This window comes from Macaca mulatta, chromosome 5 (genome assembly GCF_049350105.2).
Source record: "Macaca mulatta isolate MMU2019108-1 chromosome 5, T2T-MMU8v2.0, whole genome shotgun sequence".
Lineage (NCBI taxonomy): Eukaryota > Metazoa > Chordata > Mammalia > Primates > Cercopithecidae > Macaca > Macaca mulatta.
This window is the reverse complement of record NC_133410.1, coordinates 22,908,429-22,931,255: the sequence shown is the minus strand read 5'-3', so window position 1 is coordinate 22,931,255 and position 22,827 is coordinate 22,908,429. Positions and strand designations below refer to the sequence as shown.

Genomic DNA, 22,827 nt, shown 5'->3' with positions numbered 1-22,827 from the left:
GGCTGTAAAATATCTGTTGGAAGTTGATTCTACTATTGATGCTAACAGGCAGTTAAAGTCTATTTGTTAAGGTCTGTTCTAGATTAGATAAGCATACTGTATATACTGTATGTACTTCATGGAAACACATTTGTAGCATGGAAAATATCTTTTTTTTTTTTTTTTTTTTTTTTTTAGACAGGGTCTCACTTCAGTGCCCAGGCTGGAGTGCAGTGGCACCATCTTGGCTTACTGAAATCTCTGCCTCCTGGGTTCAAGCAATTCTCCTGCCTCAGCCTCCTGAGTAGCTGGGATTACAGGCATGCACCACCATGCCAAGCTAATTTTTGTTTTTTAGATACAGGGTTTCACCATGCCGACCAGGCTGGTCTTGAACTCCTGATTTCAAGTGATCCTCTCACCTTGACTTCTCAAAGTGCTGGGATTACAGGCATGAGCCACTGCATCCGGCTGGAAAACATCTTTATAATAAGATTTTTCATGTGGTCATAATATGTGTTTTACTCTGGCCTTTGTTTGGAATTGCTATCTTCAAAAGGAGTCTTCATTTCATTTAAGGAGAAGCGTGGCATTATAATAAGTGTTTCTTCTCCTTGGGGGTGTGCTTCAATGACCTGAATCAGACACCCCAAGTTAACTGTAAAGGTTGATCTGCAAAGAAAAGTGCACTCTTTTAAATGATGTGTCAGATCAAATTTAGAGACACTTGTTGTAAGGCTTCTTTTGATCAGAGCAGGGTGCCATGTGTTGGCTGTGCCTTTTCTTAATTTCCCTGGTGGTTTTAGCTGGATGTGTGTGGTGTTTTTATCTTCCTGCTGAACATAAAGCTGTGGTTCCCTTCTGATTTGTGAAGAGACTACTAGATGTCTAAGTTATGCGACTGTTAGGTGCAAACAAAAAATGCTATTTTTCTGCATAGCCTGATCATTAAGAACAACATTAAGAACAACAGTTTGAAGTCAAATAAGACTGTCTTGAAGTTTCTGGTCTCCCATTACAAGCTTTTTGTCTTTAGAAAACTTACTTCACCTCTCTCAACTTCAGTGATTTTATCCTTAGAATCAGATTAGTAATAATACTAATCCTACTGTTAGTGTAAGGATTCAATGAGATAATCTACAGAACTACTCAGCACAGCATTTGGCATACAGTAAGCATTCACCAAATGCTGGATGTTATTTCTGTATTACTGTTTTTATTTTTATTCTAGCCCCCAAATCTGTGAACTATGAACTTAGAGAAGCAGAGAAGGCTGCATTCATAAAGGTGAAGAAGAATAGGGAGACTAAAGAGGACCTGACTTCATTTTCCATTCCTTAGACTTGTTTATTACCGTTGTAGGTCACCATGGAAACTTTCAGGATTAAGATGGCATTATTGAGCTAAGCATTCAATGAACACCTCAGGGAAGGAAAGCCATAACATGTATGCATGCCATAAGTAGTTTTCAAACGAAAGGGTTATCTGGGGGCGAAGAGTGGATGGCAGTTATTGACTTCCTTGTCTGACATCATTTCCAGAATCCACAGAGAATCAGGATCAAGAGTTGAAAGTGTGATCATGTCCCTGTGTTTGGCCTTTTGTGGACCATTCCATAAAGTTGTCAATAGCTATGGCCAGAATTTCAAAATGGGAAGCTGCTCTTTACATACCAGGGAGTGGGGCTTTCTGAAATAGATTCTGAAGTCGAAAAGAACTCTGAGTGTTTTCTGAGAAGGGTTGACCTCCTTTCATGCCACTTACTGTGAATTAAAGCTGCGAGGGAGAACTAGTTTGGGCATGTGGTACAGCACTTAGCGCCACTGCTGCCAGGGAACAAGATTTGTGTTTCTAAGGAGATACAACAAAAAGGAGAATGCTTTAAGAGCCAGCGGCTGTCAGAGTGTAAAAGTATCTATGTTCAGAAAGGGAAATAGAAGCTGAATTAAGTAATTTTATACACACGTTACAGGGTGCCCTTCTGTGAGTAATTCTTAAATTCAAAAGCAAATAGTTGTGACCACAAAGGGCTTAGTACATCTCAGCTGATTTTAGCTCTCAGACTCAAACTGGATATGATTGGTATTGACCTGCTCTGTGCATGTGATTTTAAGATGGTCTGACTCTTGTCTGTCATTCTGTTGGGTTGTATTAATAACAGGGGACAAAGGGTGAAATAGTCCAATAAAGTTTTGAGCAGCCACTTGACAACGTATCCCAAATAAACAAGAGGAGGAACACCCTAGCTCTACCAACTAGGACCATAAAACAGAGTCTTCTACACCCTCTTTAATGCCAATATTAACCAGTTTGCAAATGTTTAGTCAGTTATGGATATGGATGGATGTCCTGAATGGGTTCCTGGGATAAAGTATCATCACAGAACAGAAATCACAGAGAGAGCGCACCAAGGAAAAATTACAGTACTGCTATATTTACTTAGTGCCTCTGCACTAGGGTTTTATTTTCCACAGTTGGAAAGGGAACCACCTGTCTCAATTGCTGATGTCAGAGAGCTCCCTCGAGACACAGGGCTGCTGGAAGGCACATGATACTGTACATATTTGCTCTTACGTTCGTATCTGGCTAAGATTGGGTTTCAGATTTGTACCCTATTGTGGAGTTCATTTAGCAGTGACTCTCAGGTGCCCTCCCACGTCACCATGCCCTTGTGAATTAAAAAGTGGCCTGCCGAAGCCCTTGTTGTGAGTGTTCCCTCATCTCGCGATACCAGTATTTGTACTGCAGTAAAATGAATGACACACATGTTGGGGTTATCATCTATGGATTCAGTTTTGAAAGTGAGTATCAGGAGGCATTATCATCTCTGCGTCTAGGAGGCTTTATGCTATTGGTAGGTGGGGTTTTATTTTATTTATAGTGATGAAGGCTTTTAAAGATACATATATGTGTGTATACCAGATTTGGAGGTTTTATATGTGGATTGCTAAACAGACAAAAAAAAATTTAAAAAGAGAGATAAGTATGTAGCATACTTCATTTTTTTTTTTAAGCTGTTCGTTTGTCAGCGTGGAGAATTTGTTGTAGAGTGAATAAAATGCCTAATTTGGAAAGACTGGATATTATGACCATGCATTTCAAGTGATCTAGTGCATTCTTTTAGTTTTTATTTTTATTTTTAAAGATTTTTAGGGTTGTATAATCCACTGCTCCAGTTTTCTGGAGGAGAATTCGGCGTTTTAAATGTAGCTCCTTAAGGAAACGTGAGGACCACCGTGTTGCACGACTCCAGGCACTCATAGTCAAGAACTCACACTTAAATGATCCTGCTGGCTATGTGTGCAATCTCCAGAAATATGATGCCCTCAACATTACTCAAATGTTATGTAAAAGTAGAGTTGTTACCAACAATTGCAGGAGGCTTGCTGTTAGTGAAGTTGTTCATTATTTTAATAATGCCGTGCATCTCCATTTAAATATCTTCACCAACTGCAAATTATATGGTTATTACACAAAATAGGTGGAAAACAGAGTCTGAGGGTGTAAATTACATTCTTGGGCCACATCAAATCAATTTCCTTTTAGGGATAAGAACCCGAGTTCTTAATTCCCAGCCGTCCTATGATGCACACCTTCAATTAAATTTATATTGGAAATGATGCTTGATGTTTTTTTCTCAAGTCCTAAAAATAGAGTAAATAGGATGGGCTAAGACCCCTTGGTTCATCTAATCTTCCCCCCAGTGTCGGATTTTCCTATGAACCATTAAAAGTGTTATAATATATGATTGATATTAATTAGTTTTCTGTAAAGTACTGCACTCCTTAACATGAACTGAACTAGAAATAAATATATTACCATGAATTAAGATTTTATTAGTTGCAAAGAAGAATTGGATGAAGGCACCTATGTGAAATCCTAAGTACAGGCGTCAAATTGAATTAATGCCAGCACTGCCTTGAGAATAATTTGAGTACTGAATAAGAAAGAGTATACCATAACATAACTGTGTTTACTGAATCATTCTTGGCATCAGAAACTAAAGCTACATTATAAATGCAACAACAGGCTTTTCTCCCTTGGAAGAGAGAGGCGGGTGCATTTTGTAATTAAAGTGAATGTTACCCTCTGAAAAATGCCTCTCGTCCCTAGGAAGGAAACAGCCTTCTTGAGAACCCTGCATCCTTGTATGTATCTCAGACTTTGCATACTTGGTGTTGCTCTGGCCATCTTCTGCATCCTGGAGTATGGTCAGCAATATTTTCCACTCACTTTATATATTTTCATCTTATTACTCTGTATATGTTTTGCAAAAGATGTGGAGGGTGCTGAAAAGTTTTATGGGATTGCCCCAGGGATGTTCTGGAAGGGATTGCTGATTTTATAGGGAGAATGGATTGTACAGCATTCAATACAGGGCCATGCAGACTGAGGCCTGCGAAGTCCTGAGGATCACTTTTTACAGATTGTGATGGGAGTAGCGCCCCCTGGAGTTGTGCATTGCTGCGGCTCTGCTCTACTTTCCCTTAATGATTCGGAAATTTCCTGATTTTATAAATTTTATATGCATCTATGATATAGGTTACTTGCAGACCGAATGCAAAACGTTAAAGTTTAAAGTTAAATAGGAATACTAGGCACATCACACATCTAATTTTAAATTGTATAGTAACTACATTTTTAAAAAGGTAAATTTAATTTTAAAGTCTTTGACAATATATTCAAAATATTATATTAACAAATGACTCTAAGTTATTAATGAAATATTTTACATTCTATTTTTCATATTCAGATTGAAATTCCAGGTATATTTTATATCTATAGAAGTCTCAATTTTTGTGTGGACACATTTTAAGTTCTCAGTAGCCATATATGTGGCTAGTGGCTACTGCGTTGGCTGGCATAGTTTTGGACTTAGATAGCAACTTGCCAGCATTTTACTATGCAGAAAATTGCTTTAAAGAAAAAAAAAATACCTTAAATATCAAAGATAAAATATAACGTATCCTTTATGTCATTTATCAATTTAAGAAGCGATTATGTGATTGATCACAAATTTGCGAGAAGTGTGAATGCTAAGACAATTTAGTTGATAGGCCACTGGTGGCACAATGAACTTTATATTGAATTGTATTGTTCCTGTGGCTTTGTTTTCCATTCTTCCCTCTGTGTGTATTTCAGATATCATCATTTAAAACACAATTTGATACTTTGTGGTTCCTCTCATTGTCCCAAACTCACGCTATCTTGTCAGTTTTCATGCACCATATGAATGTCTTATTTCTTTTTTGTTTGTTTGTTTGACACGGGGTTTTACTCCGTTGCCCAGGCTGGAGTGCAGTGGTACAATCTCGGCTCACTGCAAGCTCTGCCTCCCACATTCAAGCGATTCTCCTGCCTTAGCCTCCCAAGTAGCTGGGACTACAGGCGCCTGCCACCATGCCCAGCTAAGTTTTGTATTTTTAATAGAGACCAGGTTTCATCATATTGGTCAGGCTGGTCTCGAACTCCTGAGATCAGGAGATCTACCCACCTCAGTCTCCCAAACTGTTGGGGTTAGAGGCGTGAGCCACCACACCCAGCTGGATTTCTTAACAGAGGAATTCTTGAAAGACTTTGGGCTCAAATAACATTGTGGCCAGCTTAATGGCAACAAAAATTGTTTTCTCCACTTGCTGCTTCTGGTCTCTTTAGAGGTAGTGCCAGCTCAGGACTGGTATGAGGCTGGTTGTTACTTTTCTTTAGGTAAACAACCACCTGGCAATCCTACAACTTGTGATAACACTGTCCCTCATAGAAAGTCAACTTACTATAGGACTTAAAGAGAACGTCTGATGTGCTTGGTTTCCAAATCTTTATTTTTCTTAGGTGAGGAAGGCAGGTGAAGAGCAAACACTTGCATCTACTCTAATGTTGCTTGATTTTACATTGAGTTTTAAGTAGTCAAACATGAATGGCAGGCATCATTACTGAGTAGCTATTATATGCCAAGCACTTGGCTTATACTCATTTTCTTTAACCTTAACATGAGCCATGTAAAATAGGCATTTATATTTCCATTTTTGTAAGTGAAGTGCTTGAGGTTCAGATAGTTTAGGTGACGTCTTGAGTTCCTACAGATAGATCATAAGTAACAGATCTACATTGTGTGACTCCAAAGTCCATGCTCTCAGAGAAGAGGGACACATTTTCCGAGCAAGTCGATGGCACCGTTCAATAATGAGTTTTGAACCAAGAGAAAAGACTAACATTTTAGAGGTGTAATGTTCTTTCACTTCACTTATTCAAGAAATAAATACAGAGAATATGTAATCCCATTTCATTTTTTGATAGAAGTGGAAATAGATCAAGAAAGTTAAAGTGGCTTTGTCCAAGGTCAGACAAACAAACCTAGACATCAAGTCCTTTGAGTCCTGCTCCAAGGCTGTTTGTCTGAGTGGTTGAAGGGTCCCTTTAAGGAGGTAAGTTGGACATTGGGAATTTTTTTGTGTGACAGGCTGCAAACTTCAAAAATGTGTGGTACAGAAACATTTATTTCTCTTTCTTTTCTATGCATTTTAAACTTGTTATCGAAGTATATGATATTGAAAAGTACATATACCATAAGAGTTTAGCTCAGTGAATGTTCAGTAACAATGTACCCATGTAACCAGCACAGACAGCAAGAAAGAAACCCTAACTAGTTTCCTGGAGCCTCCTCCCGCTTAACTGTGGTTCTCCCTGCCCTGCCCCAAACCACTACCCAGGACAACCTCTCACCTGATTTGCAGCCACCTAGGTTAAATATCTGTTTCTATGCTTTATAGAAATGGAATCATAACGTATGCACTTTCATGTGTGTCTGGCTTCTTTTGCTTCACATTACATTTCTGGGATTTATCTACATTTTGGTGTGTAGCAGAAGTTCATTAATTCTCATTGATATATTTGGCCATACTTTCAAGTATAAAATCCCTAACAACCATAATACTGTAAGTGGAATGAATAGGTTTATTTCACATTAATTACTATTTAAATTGCTTTTTTCCTAGAAAATTATTAGCTGTAGTTTTGTGTGATTTGGGCTAAAACAAAATAACAAAGCTGAAATATGGTGCATCAGCAGTTACAAAGCATAACACAACGCAGGATATCACCCCTGTCCCGTGGTTTTTACGTAATATGTGACATTGAATGATGTCATAGAGAAGACAAAGAGAGCACACAAGCTGAACATACCCACAAGAGAGCCCTGGGTAGGAGTTCCCACTTAGTGGCTTTGTATGGCTGTGCAAAATGTTAGGTGTGGCCCATTTTTAGGTGGCCTGCATGCAAATGGATCTACTAACATGGATAGTAGAAATTTCCACCTCAGGGGCTAGGCGCGGTGGCTCACACCTGTAATCCCAGCACTTTGGGAGGCCAAGGGGGGCGGATCATCAGGTCAGGAGTTTGAGACCAGCCTGAACAACATGGTGAAAACCCATCTCTACTAAAAATACAAAAAAAAAAAAAGTTAGCCAGATGTCATGGCGCGTGCCTGTAATCCCAACTACTCAGGAGGCTGAGGTGGGAGAATAGCTTGAACCCGGGAGGCAGAGGTTGCAGTGAGTTGAGATTGCGCCACTGTATTTCAGCCTGGGCAAAAAAAAAAAAAAAAGAAAAGAAAAAGGTCCACCTCAGGAATTGTTAAAGATTTTTTTGTTTTGTTTTGAAAAGAGGTAGGGAAAGAATTTACTCTGATCATCTGCTTGGCACAAAGTACAATCTGGACCCTTTAAAGAATAATAGAGGTTTTGGCTTGTTTAAAATGAGTCTTTTGTCAACCTCTTTTTGCAGATTGTCTCACAAGCACAGAAACAAGGTTTCTTATGTTAGTTTTCATATTATTTCTTCTTCCTGGTTGCAGGAAAATGTGAATGTAATGCCAGTGAATACTGCTAGTGAGAACCCAGCATCGTGTGAGAATAGCTGGGGGTCTATCAAGGCATTGTCCTGACTGACGTTTATCATTTACCTGGTCATATTTTCCTTACTCCTATGTCATCAGTGCTCCCTCTCCAAATTTTCTGGTAGAGAAGTTAGTTTTCCTGTGACTGATTCACTCAACCTTAAAGGAAAACCTCCAAGCTGGTTGGTCTTAGATGGCACCAAAGCATACATCTTCTGTCTCTCACTCAACAGAGTTGTATGTACAAAGGAAACAGTTGAAAAGGAAACGCTATCCTGTGATATGGCCTTGGTTTAATACATTTGCTAATACTATTACGGTGAAATATTAGGCATATGACCTTTTTTCCTCCCTCCACACCCTACATTAATATCTCAGCTGATCCCTTCTAAATTAAAAATATGTACAATCTTTTACCAAATATAATGAGCTTTTTATTTAAGGAGGGTCTTCAGGTATTAGGCAGAAAGGATGTTACTTTAAACTCTCATTTCCTTAGCTGCTGTAGACCTTATTCTTATGTACAAAACCCTGAATATAATATCTACCCTCCTTTCTAAATCTTCTCTCTCTGGGTGACACCATTTCTAAATCACATGTAGTGACTACCACATCAGTTGTGTGGTTTTCACACTTGCTGTGCATGCAGGGACTCGGTCTTACGTATGACTCGTGCTACTTTCCAGAATTAATGATAAACAAGATGAAAGCCGGCTGTTTCTCTGGGCAGCTACCTGAACTTTGTAAGAAACACAGGTCTCTAGGAAGCTGAGCTTCTCAGAGCCAATACCCGTGGTTGAAAGTATTGTATTTCACAAGTTCTCTGGTATTCTTTTTCTAGAATGGTTGAGTGGTTAAATATCTGTATTGCAAGGAAAATGATGAAGTTGTGTGCTTTCAGCAACACTGAGCACCAGTTGCCTTTGTTGTACATCATCTCTGATTTCCAGTGTCTTTGTGAAACGAGACACTTGGATGCACCCTGTGCAAAGAAGGCTTCCTGAGTTGTCTGTCTCTGTCAAGACAGGCATATCACTGCATTTTAGATCTGGCAAAGATCTTTGATTTAATTGAATCTGGCCATCTTTGTTGATAGATAAGGAAACCGAAGCTCAGTATCATTACATGAACCACCCAAAGTCGAATTGCTGGCAAGTGACATAGCTGAATGAGGGCCCTGTTCCTCTTATCTTGCATTTTCCTTTCATTTTGGGCTGAATCAAGAGCCTCAAAGTGACTCCACCTGTCAGGTAGACTTGAGCCTCCAGTAATCACCTTAAATCTCGTAAGGCTGGCTGACTTTGGTTTCAACCTCATTACCCCTCTTCTTACAAATATTCTTAATAGTCAAAATAATGACCACCCATGTGTAGGAAGAATGATCTGCAGAAAAGGCCAAGGAAACTGTGAGAACATGAAATCAAATTGGCTGATATAAAGCCTTCATTTCTATGAATATAGTTGACCTTCCAGGGGAAAGAAAGTGAGTTTTCCCCTCTTGTGATACTTGAGAAGCCAAAAATGAGCTTTCTGCCCAAGCACTGGGCTGCAAAATGGCAGCATTTACACAGGTTGTTTCACATTTAGGGATGGGCTGTGTTCCAGAAGTTTATTTGCATGTCACCGGGTTGAAAGTGGGGCTGCCTTTTCCTGGTCAAATCAATTTCAATCATCTCCAATGGAAGCCATGTCTCTAAACACTCTTCCCATAAGCCTTTGCTGGTGGCCCCTTCTTTTTTCCCCAGTTAGTTGGTAGACCCTCTTCTTGAGAATTATTCTTACCAGTTTATTCATACCATTCTTGAAAATATTTACTATTGTATAAATGAATGAAGTTTCTTTAACCCCACCTGGGCTAATTAAGATTTTTGAAGAGAAAATTGACTTAACAATGGATTAAATTTCAGATTGAGAAACAAAGGGAAGATGGTAGTGGTATCTGGGGGATAGTGGTTTTGGTCTATCTCTGAGGCAAGCTAATAGGAGTTGATAGCTTCCTTCTCTCCACAATTCTGGGATTTCTAAGTATACCGGGCACTAACTTCCCTCACTATTGCTCATGAGCTTTGAATCGTAAGTGGAGTAGCTGTTGGACTTGGTATGACAGGCAGAAATGGCTTCATTTTAAATATATGATGAATATTTGAGATACAATATTGGGCATCAGGGGCTATTTCTATCTTCTACATTCCCTGTATGTTAAGCAGGCATGGCTTTAGTACTGAATCGCTGTGTTCCTCTCAAAACTGAATAATTCTTCTTCTTCTGAATATGAAAGTCATGCATGTTTATAAGAGAAAATTTGAAAATTACAGAAAAGCACACTCACATAGAGGAATGTAAAAAGTACTTATAACATCATCAGCCACTACAAACAGCATGTTATATTTCCTCCTCATCCTCTTCTTCTTTCTGAGGATATATTTTTACAGGTAAACTTTTCATAATTATAGTTTTTTCAAGCCTAATTTAAAACCCTAATGTATTTTGAACACTTTCCTGTTATGCTATTAAATATATTTTACAACAGATTTTAATGATAACATTATATGTATATACGTACTTCTCTATAATTTATTGAACTAGATCACTTAATGTTGGACATTCACATTGCATTCAAGTTTTCAATAATGCAAATAATGTTGCATTGGGTATCCTCATATGAAAAATCTTTGTACACATTCCCATATTATTGCCTCAGGATGAATTTCTAGAAGTAGATGTTCTAGGTCTATGAGGTTTTTAAAAGTTTTGAATATATATTGCCTGCTTGCTCTGTATAAAAATTATACCCAGTATAATCCTACCAGTAGTATCTGATGTCTGTTTTTCGATTGAGCTGCTAAATGTAGAGGTCAGTCATAGAAGTGGTCTTGGTTAAGGATGTTTTCTCAAAAATCTTGTGTCTAATTGGGCTAGCAAATATAAAGTAAGAGTTTATCTGTTGCCACAAAATTGAGCTTAGACCTCAAAGCTAATTGCTTCTTAAGATGAGAATTTATTTCCCTTCTACCTCTCTTACATGTTTGGGATATATATATATACATATCAGAGCAAAATTCAAGTATCAAAGCACTGGAAAAACCCATAACAGAAACACAAGTCAAATAACCAAAAATCCTTCCAAGACTCTGCCTGGTGGTATTTAAAAAAAGGAAAAGAAAAAAAAATTGTCTATTTATTGTTACCTTTTGAGACTATTTGCAAAATATAGTTTTGTTTTGTTTTGTTTCCTTAAGATCGAGAAAAGCTAAGCTAATTAGGACTCAAGCGCTAAAAAATAAGTATGAGGGGAACAGTTTGATTACCTTTTTTTTTTTTTTTTTCAGTTTAACAATTTGTGTACCTCAATTTTCCCTGGCCCTTACTAACTTCAGCTAGTGCAAAGAAAAAAAAATCTTTCTTAGTAAATGAAATGTTATATTATGTATTGAAGTTCAGTAGCACTTTAAATTTTTAAATAGTGCCAAATTTGACAATATGTAATATGCCTTATTCATTTCCAGTTAAAAAAAACATTGCTAGATAATCCTATTGAATATTTATCATCTAAATAATCAGTAACTCTCTGCATTATAGATAAATTAACCTAGAATAATTAAGGTAAATGAAAATGTAGATTCACAAATACAACAGAATTGAACATGTGACAAAATCAGATTTTAACCACCCTTTTATTATCTCTTCTCTGTGTGCTTAATAAGTAAATTGTTGCTTTATGTTTAGATTAGTCCAATTGCCTGCAACTCTGATTAATTTTCATATTATTTTTTGTTTCAATATGAAAAACACCAAAAGCACATTTTGAGGTCGAAATTAAAATAGAGGCTGACTCAGTTCCATAGAGCTGGTCTGCAGAAGGTTTTATTGGAGAGGAGAGTTATTTTTGCTGAGGTTGTCTATCAAAACTTGTTTATTAAAAAAAGAAAAATAAATGCTAGGAGACATTCAAGCTGTCTTGATTTTCCTCTAGTTATTTCCTCAAAGCTTCTTTGTTCACATGAACATCACTGTGACATTTTTTGTGGAAAATGAGGTTTAATTTTAAAGTATTTATAGAAGTCTTTGTTATAGCCTATCCTGCTACCAACTTTTTTGTGTTCTACACAGTCTCTGCTTCTAACCAGAGGCCCAAAGTGTGTGTTTAGAAACTGATGTGGGGTATCAGGATCAATTAGTCCCTCTAGGAATTAAAAGCAAGCAATTGAATGCCTGTTAACAATGATTAACTTTACAAATATTAGCAATTCTAGGCAGGCCCCTTTGCTTTCTGGACGAATGCTCTAGGCAGGCAGCATTCCCAGGAATATTGGTTTCCAGCTATGTAGACTGTCCCTCAGTTATAAAGTTGCCTCCGGGGTCTTTGCTATGGCTTTGATTTGAGGATGATTATTCTTCTTATGGATGAAACTTTAGTTCTTCCTAGAAAGGCTTTCAGTGATTTGCAAGCTCTTTTCAGCTGTTCTCTAAGCCTTGCTCAGCCTTATTTTTCTCCGTTGTAAAATGGGTACACAGGTCATCCTTACTGGATAGTTTGGAGGACTAAATTGATTAAGATGTGGTATATGAAGTGCTGACCTTAATGTCTAGCCCATACGTGCTCTGCTGTATATGTTTTGCTTTCCGCCTTTCTTTCTTGAGAAGTTTCTGCATACATATATTCTTATGTAGTTATTGTATAAATAGTGTGTATGGAAGCATTCCCGAGATTGTATTTTCCTGTTCTTTCTTGATTTAGAAAACTAAAGCTATAGTAATTTTCTGCTGTGTGTAAGAGGGAAAATGTACCTATGAACTGTATTCAGCAAACTTAAAATGTTAAAGCTCTTGGTCAGCTTTTTATGCCCAGTGATGATAAACTGTCAATTTCCTTACGTTATTTGGGAATTTACTAGCAACTTATTGCAGATATCACAGTAGACACATCTCTTATAATATGTCTGATCTGAAAGAAGCAGCAGTCTGGTAGTTTTTGGTTTGTTTTGTTAAAATAAAAACTTATAAACTTATAAAAACAGGTGAACAAATATATTTATCCTAATGGTTCTTCTGAGTTTGCTTCTGAAATCACCTATATTCAATATAGACAACAAAACCGGTTGTTTTTGCTATTGTCTGAGGTTTTTGAGTTTGGGGGTTTGAATTTGATTCTAATTTTTAGAAATGGGCAGTTGTCTGAAATATGGAGGGGTGGGAAAAGCCTTTAATTTGGGGTAGGAGTGAGGAGGGAAACTCAAATGTTATACACTTCATTCAACATATTTATTAGAGAATTGAATTATTCTCTTGAGGGTTTTTTTTCTCTTTGTTAGCAACTCGAGATAGATTCTCCTGCCTCTACTAATATCGAAACTCTGGAAAATGTTAACAGAACTACAGAGGGGAGAAATTATCAGGATGGAATGTAGGCTCTGTGTAGATACGCAACATTAGGGGCACTCGGCAGATGTTAATAAATACCTCTTTCTCTTGTTGAGATAAAATGAGTTTGATTTGGGTGTGAAGTGCAGTGGTCAATGAAAGGACCTTGTACCTCACCAGGGTGTGTTTTAAGCAGTAGAAGAGGAATCTGGGTGTTGATCCAAGTGACATTGGTTTTTCATACCAAATTATTCTCCATTTTTAAGGGTTGTCATCCCCTTAAAATTGTAAGCTCTCTTGTGTCCATCTTATATGCTTTCTTAGCAGTCCTGGTGATACATGGCTGTGCACACAGTAAAGTTTCAATATATCCTTGTTGTGTGAAACCAGATATTTGGAAATTTTGGAGATAGAGTTGACGAAGGGGTGAAAGGACGGCTGTGAGTAGAGAGTGAGAGAAATAGTCAAGGCAGAGAGGGAATTAAATATAGAAATGGCCCGGGGAACCAGAAAAAACAAGGTTGGTGAGCAATGAACAATTTAAGTTCTCCCGAGCAAAGAAAAAAAACTGGACAGAAGAAAAATTTTAATCTGAAGAGTTAATTAACAAAATTATAAAACCTCTAAAACATCCCTCTCATTACAGTTGTAGTTTTAAGACAAAAAAAAAAATAGTGGAAAGCACTCTAATTTGTCCTAAGAATCTATTTAATTTTGATTTGTCCAGTAATAGAAATTTGAGGGGGCAATGCAATATACTGTAGTTTATAAGTCCTTTAAATGTTGTTACTTCTGAATTACCATCCTCTTTGTGATAGTGATAGTGAAGAAAAAACAAGTGTATTTGAAATCACTTTTGGTTTCAGTGCATGTGCTGATTTGATTTTTTAGAAGTATAATTAGATGGCAAAATATAAGAAAACCCTAACAATACAATCTGGGCAGGTTAGAATATCAAAAATTATAATGAGCCTGTTCCAATGTAAAGAACATCTCTAAAAGATGTGAATAGGTTTTAAAAATATGATGAATATCTAGCATTGGATGAACACAAAAGTATCAGTGAATATCACAGTGGAAGAATCACATGATAATAATTAATAAACGTTGACTCTTCTTGGCCAGGTGACCAATATTATTTCACAGTTGATTGTTAAGGGGAGAGTCAGTGACCTTTGTCCTGAATTTTAATAATTTACTGAAGTTTTACATTAAATCAGAATATAATTGGGAAGAAAATTAGTGTTTCTTTGTGGGGAGTGCAGAGTAATGCCACTAATTGCTTGTATAAAAGCATTCCCGAGGTTGTATTTTCCTGTTCTTTCATTAGAAATTAAAACTACAGTCATTTTCTCCTGTTTGTAAAAGGGAAAATGTGCCTGTGAACTGTATTCAGCAAATTTAAAATGTCAAAGCTCTTGGCCACCTTTTTATGCCCAGTAATGATACACTGTCAACTTCCTGACGTTATTTGGGAATTTACTAGCAACTTGTTGCAGCTATCACAGCACACAAATCTCTTATAATATGGATGGTCTGAAAGAAGCAGCAGTCTGGTGGTGTTTTGTTTCTTTTGTTCTTTCTTTCACTTTAATATTTGAGCAACTTCATATTTAAAATATGTGTTAGGGCAAATCACCATGTTTTTCTGTTTAAGGAGACGGACAATGAAGAATAGGGTATATTAACCTCAGTAGAAATAGTGCTTTACAAATTATGTTTAGATGACTGGGGGATTGCTTTCAGGTAAATTATTACCAAGTAAAAGAATTGAGCTGATTCCAAAAGCGTATTGGGTTTAACATTTTATGAAAACATGTTTATTCACACAGATACATACATGTGTACATCTCCTGGGAACTTGGAAGGGTTAAGTCAGACCACTGTCATGTTACAGGAAGTGTTTTTCCACTGTATCCAGTACCTTGAGTTTGTTATGTATTCAATATGTAGTGTCATCATAAAACAGTTGCACCTGCATTAGCCCTCATTGTCTCAAGGCACAAGCTGAAAAATAATAGAAAGTAAAGCTCAGGAATTGAATATTTCTGCTAATAGTGTGTTGGTATTTTTCCCTCAGTTCATGGACATTCTTGATTTCAAAACGCAAACTACACAACCCAGGGCACTAGGGTTGGAATTCAATGTTTATTCAAAAAGGCACCCTAAGGCAGTTAGGGAGGAAATGCTACATGTATGAAAAATAGGAGCCCGGAATCTAAGCTGATCTGAGCACAGCAGCAGCGACTGTATTTACTAACACTTGTTTTCTGGGAGCCTATGAGAGAAATGGAAATAATTAGAAGGAAGCTGAAAGGATGAGGTTTTGTGGCTTGTTCTCCTTTTATGGAGCAAAGAAAACTGCAGCAGTACTTCGGGAGCTGGTATTCCCTACTGCCATGGGGGCAGCCGAATTCTGAGTGGAGGAGTTTGTTTATACCTTAACAAATACAGGCTATGTTGTTGATTAAACAAGCAAAAAAAAAAAAAAAAAAAAAAAGCCTCATTTGCTGCTTTCAAACACTCCCTCAATGAGAAAATGTCTCATAAAAATGCATCATGTGATAAGCTCTTGCTTTAGTCCCAAACTGAGCTTGAGTCCACTTGGAGATCTTAGAATTAAAGAGTTCTCAGGGAATACACCTTTTAGCTAAGAATATAGTGACTCTGTCATGAAACAGGGAGCTTTGCCACTTGCTTGTTTTGGAAGGAAAATAAATTAAAAAAAGATTGCAGGGGATTTTGGTTATTATATGGCCAGGGCTCCGTTTAGAGTCTGTGGCATTCAAAGCTGGCTTTAATCACAGCATGATGCTTGAAGCCTCCAAAAGTCCAAGTGTTTCCTTTCTTTCTTTCTTTTTTTCTTTTTTTTTTTTAAAGCGTTACTTCACTGAGGCAGAGGGCTGCCTTTGAGTGACGTCACGAGTTAGAGCAGCAAGCTGCACAAGGGAAGGGAGGCTGGGTGAGTGACAGCCCAGCCTACTTTTTAATAGCTTTGTCATGTGACTGGGGACTGTAGTAAGACAGGTGCCTTCAGTTCACGCTCAGTAAGGGGCTGGTTGCCTGCATGAGTGTGTGCTCTGTGTCACTGTGGATTGGAGTTGAAAAAGCTTGACTGGCGTCATTCAGGAGCTGGATGGCGTGGGACATGTGCAACCAGGACTCTGAGTCTGTATGGAGTGACATCGAGGTGAGCTGGGGCAGGGCTCGGCGCTGCAGCCAGGACTGACGCTTCCCTCAGATGCTATTATTCCTGTAAGGGGGATGGGCTTGGGCAAAGAGAAGAGCCAGGAAAGTAGTCCAGGCAGGAGCTTTTAGAAGAGAACCTCAATCTTATCTTAACTCCAATAAGTTTGCTATTTTAAGGTGGCTCTGAGATGCCTTGAGCAAATCAAAGCTTAGCTGCTGTCATCAGTATCTGTTGCAGTTAGAAACTCTTTCCATGTGACTTTGGCACTGTTTCTACTCATATGCAATATTTATGCTCTAAGATATTGATATGAATCAGAAGCTGAATTCTTTCCAGTGGTGTTTAGTGGCCTGGTTGGAAAAATGCCATTTCTATTTATAATAAGACGAAGATAAAAATATTAAAATGGATGTGTTCAAATATAGTCCGTTTTGACTGTAGTCCGGATTTTTTTCCCCCCCTCTCTCTCTGTTCATCAGACAGAGAACTTACAAAATCCTAAATAATCCTGCTGGGCTATTTTAGATTACTTTTCCCACAGAACACAAAACAACGATGCTGCTTCCTTTAAAACTCCTATACATGGTTGAAAGATTTGGCCAGCGAATAAAAAGAAATGCCTGGCAGTGCAAGGTTTTCCGTTCGCGTCGGTGGCAGGGAAGCCAATGGTTAAATCTTCCTGTACCACGGAGAGCTGCCTGAAGCCGAGAGAGAATAGAGTTTATGCAGGACTGTGTGTGGAGCTGCTCGCTGCTTGTGTAAAAATAGACAGCAATACATCAATTCCACAGTCTCTGCTGGCTACAATTCATACAGGGGGGAGAATAATGCAAGCAGTTTCCTCGTAATCTCTGGAGTCTAGTGGGGGGACGGAGGACCTCGGCGTGTTTGCATTCAGCACAATGGAATGTTCTCGGAAGGAAAGTTTGGGCAACTTGGGAAACAAGCGAAACTTTCTGTGGACTCTGGTGAGATGGACTCGAATTGAATTGCATGGAGGATCCCAGCTGCTAACAATGAATCTGGCAAAAGACTGCGCGTGTTTCCTCTGGGTAGCTGGGGGCACGTAGGGTAAGGGGGAGGATCAAGCCCACACGTGATTTGATTAAATAAGATGTCCATGTGAGGCAGCGATACACATCTAAAGTGAACATAATTTGGCCAAGGCCGTCTGTGAATGCTTTTTTCCTATCTAGCAAGGCATGCCTGGGATTCTTAACTCTTTGCTGGGTTTGCAAATGTTGGCTCCATTTGCCCTCCCTTGCCTTGGTAGATCGTATTTGTGGATTGTAATTGTTATCTTGTTCTGATTTCTTGGTAAGGTGGAATAGATATGGATCATTCATATGCCCTGTAGCCATTATGAGTCAGGGTTATAAGTGGCTTCAAAGTCCTAATTGTCTTTGAGTAGCTGGAGTGTCCTGTGGGTGGTTGTCCGGCTGGCACTGTGGGTCTCAGCTGCTGTAGTTTCATTTTTCCATCATGTATTATTCTTGATGCTGTTAGGAGTTGATTGAGGAACTACAGCATGTGGAAATAAGGAAGATTTATTTTAATCACTGGAATTCCTGCAGTCATTTTCAAATCAGCATCAGAAGCATTTAAAACTGTGGCCTTTAAATTTTTTTCTTAAGGAGGAAAGGTCTTGGCTACTTGTCCAGCCATGGATGGAGTCGCCAGTCGGCTGAGATTGGCCAGTCACTTCTCTGTTACACCATAGGCAGCTAGATGCTAGAAGCTTTGCCTACAGGGCAGCGGCTCTGGGAATCACCTTCGCCAGTCTAAAATATTACGAGCAGCAGGTAGCGTAGGCAGTTTTCATTTTTTGAATCATTAATGTTTGCTGTCATCCTAAAACGTATTATGCCCTTTTGCACATAATGACAGGCTAGTACATTGGTTAATAAAGGCCTATATCACTATAGCTACTTGGAGTGCCCTGTGTTTCACAGTTTAATGAAGGTGATGTACAATAAGGTTACTAAGATTGATAGAGACAATTCAAATGACATACACCCTACTAAGTCTGTCATTTTTTACTGCCCCTCTCTCCACCCCTTTCCCCTATCTTGACTAATTTTTTTAAGGACCAAGTTTCTTTTTTCATTAATATAATTAATGTGACCAAATCCACTCCTTCTTCTCTCTCTCTTTAAAATTTACCATCAGTGGCACAAAAAACCTCCAAAAGGTTAATGGAGAATTATACTTGATTATAATGATTCATTATCATCAATGCAGTTAAGCTAATTTATTGTCTGCTCCTTAACTAAGAGAAAAGTCTGTTGGGGTGAAATAACAGACAATAATTAGCCTTTTGTGTTTAGTGACTGCTTTATCCTCTTAAATCTTGTTATAAAATTGAGGCTACAGTTGTGAAATAGCTGTCATAGTTGCAAAGAGGCAGCAGAATGTGTCGGTGTCATTGCAATAAAGCACACCTGTTACAGATGTATAGGGAAACAGTAAATATCAGCATGTCAGATGAGGACAGTTACAGGGCTTGGACTGTTAAGTCTGGCATCGTCCAAAGGCCAAATATAAATTAATAACAGGAACACTTGCTACCACTAATGTGTTTTAGATTAGCAGGATAATGCCACATTCAGAAGCACAGATTTTATTAGCATGTCAACATCGGCAAGAGCACATGCACTTTTCTCAACCATAACGTAAAAGCAAAATGAGAGAGAGAGAGAGACAGACAGAGAGAGCAAGAGAGAGCAAGTGAGAGGAAGGAAAGGAATATGTAAATGACAAGATAGCACCAATATAACAAATTGACCTGGCCTGTTCCATGGTTTTCAAAAGTTATTTCAAAATACCTATTTATGGAAGGTTAAAGGGTTTTGAACAAGTCATGCCAAAGAGGGCAGTTAAAGAGAGGGATAACAAAAAGTTGTCCACAAATCAGTATGCCACTTTAGCCTTCCAAAACATGGTTGGTTCCTAAGTTTCACAACAGGAACTTAAGCCGTATGTGGAAAGCCTATATTTTCTTGACTATTTTTAGTTTTGTGTTCCTATCTTTGTTGTTCATGTTTTTTAAAAGACTATGCCCCATAACATCCTAGTGTATCTAGCACCATTGAAAAAGTTCTCCCCCTATCTCTGAATTGGTGACATTGAGGAAAAGTTAAGATAGTGTGTTTGGGCTTGGAGGATCAGCTGTATGGGCAAGAATGGAGTCTGGAAAGTGTTACACCCACAACCAAATACGAGCATTATGCCAGAATGAGACCTCTTCAGCCCAGCCTCCACTTACTTATATGCCTTGTCAAGTATACCGAGCTGTAAGTTTGGGCTAACTCAGATAATAAAAGGAAAGACCAATAAAATGATAAGGAAAGAGTTCTGATGGCGAGGACGGCCCTTTCTTTGCATTCCTTTGTGCCTGCTGCCAGGGATCTCACTGGGGCCCAGTGGTCTTAGAAAAGGATGGCAATGATTTTCAGTCTCCCCCCATCCTCCCCTTACCAACTGCCGACTCCATTACCCGGTACTTACTTCTCAGCATGTTGCTTTTGATCACGCTGCTGCATATGACCTGTGTAATGTGGCCTGCTAGGAATCCCTGCCAGGGATAACAGGGGTGCTTGAGAAAGAAAATCTGCATAAAACTTACTTCATTCAAAATGTAAATGTCAAGGTGCATCTTTCATTTCATGCCTAACTGCTGCCTGGATGTGAACAATTCCACAGCATCTCTCCCGACCTTGGAAGGCAGGGCCACGAGGGTGCTGCGTCAGTGTGTGCCTCCTGATTGAGACACCACTACTCACAGGTGGATAAAGTTCTGACTGTTCTGGCAATGCCAGACCCCTGCGATAGGAGTTCCTGCAGTGTTCTTTTTTTTTTAATTTTTTTTAATTTTTTTTTTATTTTTTTTAAGTAGAATTCTTATTGCAGATGGATGTTTATTTTTTTTTTAAATTTTTTTTAATTAATTTATTATTATTATACTTTAAGTTTTAGGGTACATGTGCATAACGTGCAGGTTTGTTACATATGTATACTTGTGCCATGTTGCTGTGCTACACCCATCAACTCGTCATTTACATCAGGTATAACTCCCAATGCAATCCCTCCCCCCTCCCCCCTCCCCATGATAGGCCCCGGTGTGTGATGTTCCCCTTCCTGAGTCCGAGTGATCTCATTGTTCAGTTCCCACCTATGAGTGAGAACATGCGGTGTTTGGTTTTCTGTTCTTGTGATAGTTTGCTAAGAATAATGGATTCCAGCTGCCTGCGGACTGACATTAGCAGTTAGGTAGCCAATTCAAGTTTAGGAGACCACCTTATCGGTAAGGGGAGTCCGCCTGCCTCCAAAAGCCCCATGGTAAAACAGTTGAAAAGACTGTCTAGTTCATGTAAGGGGATGAAATACTTTGACAATCTAAAATAATCTTGGTGACAAGCAGCCCAGCCATGGTAGAAGATATGTTAAGCCTCTCAATATATAGAAATTATTTTGAAACTCTAAACAGAAATAGTTATTTTGAATTCACGTAAAGCACAGTTTAGATATGCATAAATAATGAACAAAATACACTGATGGTATGCTCTTGTGAGTTTTCTTTTCCGGGTACTAGGTGATGCCAACCATACACACACACATACACACGCGCGCGCACACACACACACACACACACACACACACCCCTTGCAAGTTACATACAAAAGCCATATAGAAAAAAAATTATGATCTTTGTCCTTCATCTTAAGGAACTTGCTTTTGCCTTTAAGAATGAAGTCCAGAAAGTCATGAAGAGTCAAATAAGAGTAAATGATTTAATTAAAAACAATTCAGGAGAATCACAGATGAGTCAAAGGACTTTGCATCATTAGTTGCTAAATGAATTATATGGATTATAATGCTTAAAAGGAGTGTAAATGGAGACAATTTTTCCTTGTGTAGTTCCTTTGTTCTTTTTCCATTTAGCAATAGTTTATTGAGTGTCTATTATGTGTGATAAACTTTCCAAGGTAAAATCAAGTTTGTCTTATGGTTAACCATAAGACAGTTTAAAACTTTGGAAGCAGTAACTAGCAAACAGGTACCAAGGATTTTGTACAAAGAGGTACAAAAATTTCTAGTTGATTTCTAACTGGAAGAATCAGAGAAAGCTTCATGGAGCATGGTATTTACCATGTATTTGGAGGTAGAATTTTGGATGGAATAAAGCAGGAAAATTATCCTTCAGGAGCTAAGTGAGTAAAGATTTTAGGTGTTTTTCCTGGTGACTCAAGTGCCAGAAACTAGCTTTGGTAATGTCGTTGAATTAACTAGGCTTAATTCCTATCACATGCTATTGCAGTTTAATAAATTCCTGTGGTTAATGGAAGCTTTTTAAAAATTTTTTTATTTTTTTTTTTCTGCCTCCTGCAGTGTGCTGCTCTGGTTGGTGAAGACCAGCCTCTTTGTCCAGATCTTCCTGAACTTGATCTTTCTGAACTAGATGTGAACGACTTGGATACAGACAGCTTTTTGGGTGGACTCAAGTGGTGCAGTGACCAATCAGAAATAATATCCAATCAGTACAACAATGAGCCTTCAAACATATTTGAGGTAAGGACATCCTTTGGAAAAATTAATTTTTCATTGACTTTGGCTTGGGCGAGACTAACATGGTAACAGGCCTGAACATATAATGGGTACTTACTTTGCTATCATCAAAAGACTTTTCATCACAGTTACATACTTTCTAATTGATGGAAAAACAGTGTTTGGAAAACAAATGGTTTATTTTTATTTGTATTTTTTTAAACATTGAAGGGACTAAGAATCAACAACTGTGAGTGAGTTAAACTATGTTGAAATACTAAAGGGTTGTGAAAGGTTAGTGACAAAGAAGAACAAAAGTCTAAACCTGTTTATTCCTGTCTATTTCCCACAGAAAGAATGAGCAATAAATGGTACCTCATATAAATTAATAAATAAGAAGGCCTTTCTTTTTAACCAAGGGGGTAGATGTCTACCTTTATTTGCTTTACTAATTAGGTGAGCTCTTTTGATTATTATTATTAATCATATTTTTGGTTCATATCTCTAATTTCTTTATATAATGGGAATTTCTAAACCTAACTAATCTACTGTATACTTATAAATCAGTCAAAATTCATTTACTTTTCAGTAGCGAGAATTACCTCCGTGACTCCGGACTCTTATTATAAGCCTACCCTATAATAAAGAATGTTAATCTATTCCTATTAAAGTGTTACTTTGAGAAAAGAAATTCTTTCCCACAAGATCAGTACTCATTTACTTGAAAATACATGACTTTTTATAAGAACAAACATTTAGTGAGTACTCTGGCAAGTGAATTAAATGAAGATTGACAAATTCACTGGTTTTCTTTATCACAACTGCCAGTGCCATCATCATCATCATTATCTAATGTTTTCTG

At 38.1% G+C, this 22,827-nt stretch overlaps 1 protein-coding gene across 3 annotated transcripts in view; it reads left to right on the top strand.

Moving 5' to 3' along the window:
• Positions 1-2,650: 2,650 nt before the first annotated feature.
• Positions 2,651-22,827, top strand: part of PPARGC1A (PPARG coactivator 1 alpha) — a 111,516-nt gene continuing 91,339 nt past the window's right edge. The window contains exons 1-2 of one of the 3 annotated variants that reach the window (XM_028848371.2): positions 2,651-2,780; positions 21,810-21,989. In XM_028848371.2, the coding sequence (XP_028704204.1) occupies positions 2,736-2,780; positions 21,810-21,989 (225 nt within the window). In that variant the 5' untranslated portion in view covers positions 2,651-2,735. Of the gene's footprint in view, positions 2,781-16,277; positions 17,390-21,809; positions 21,990-22,827 lie in introns of those variants that run through there. The other 2 variants (XM_015138110.3, XM_028848370.2) reach the window with 2 other exon arrangements.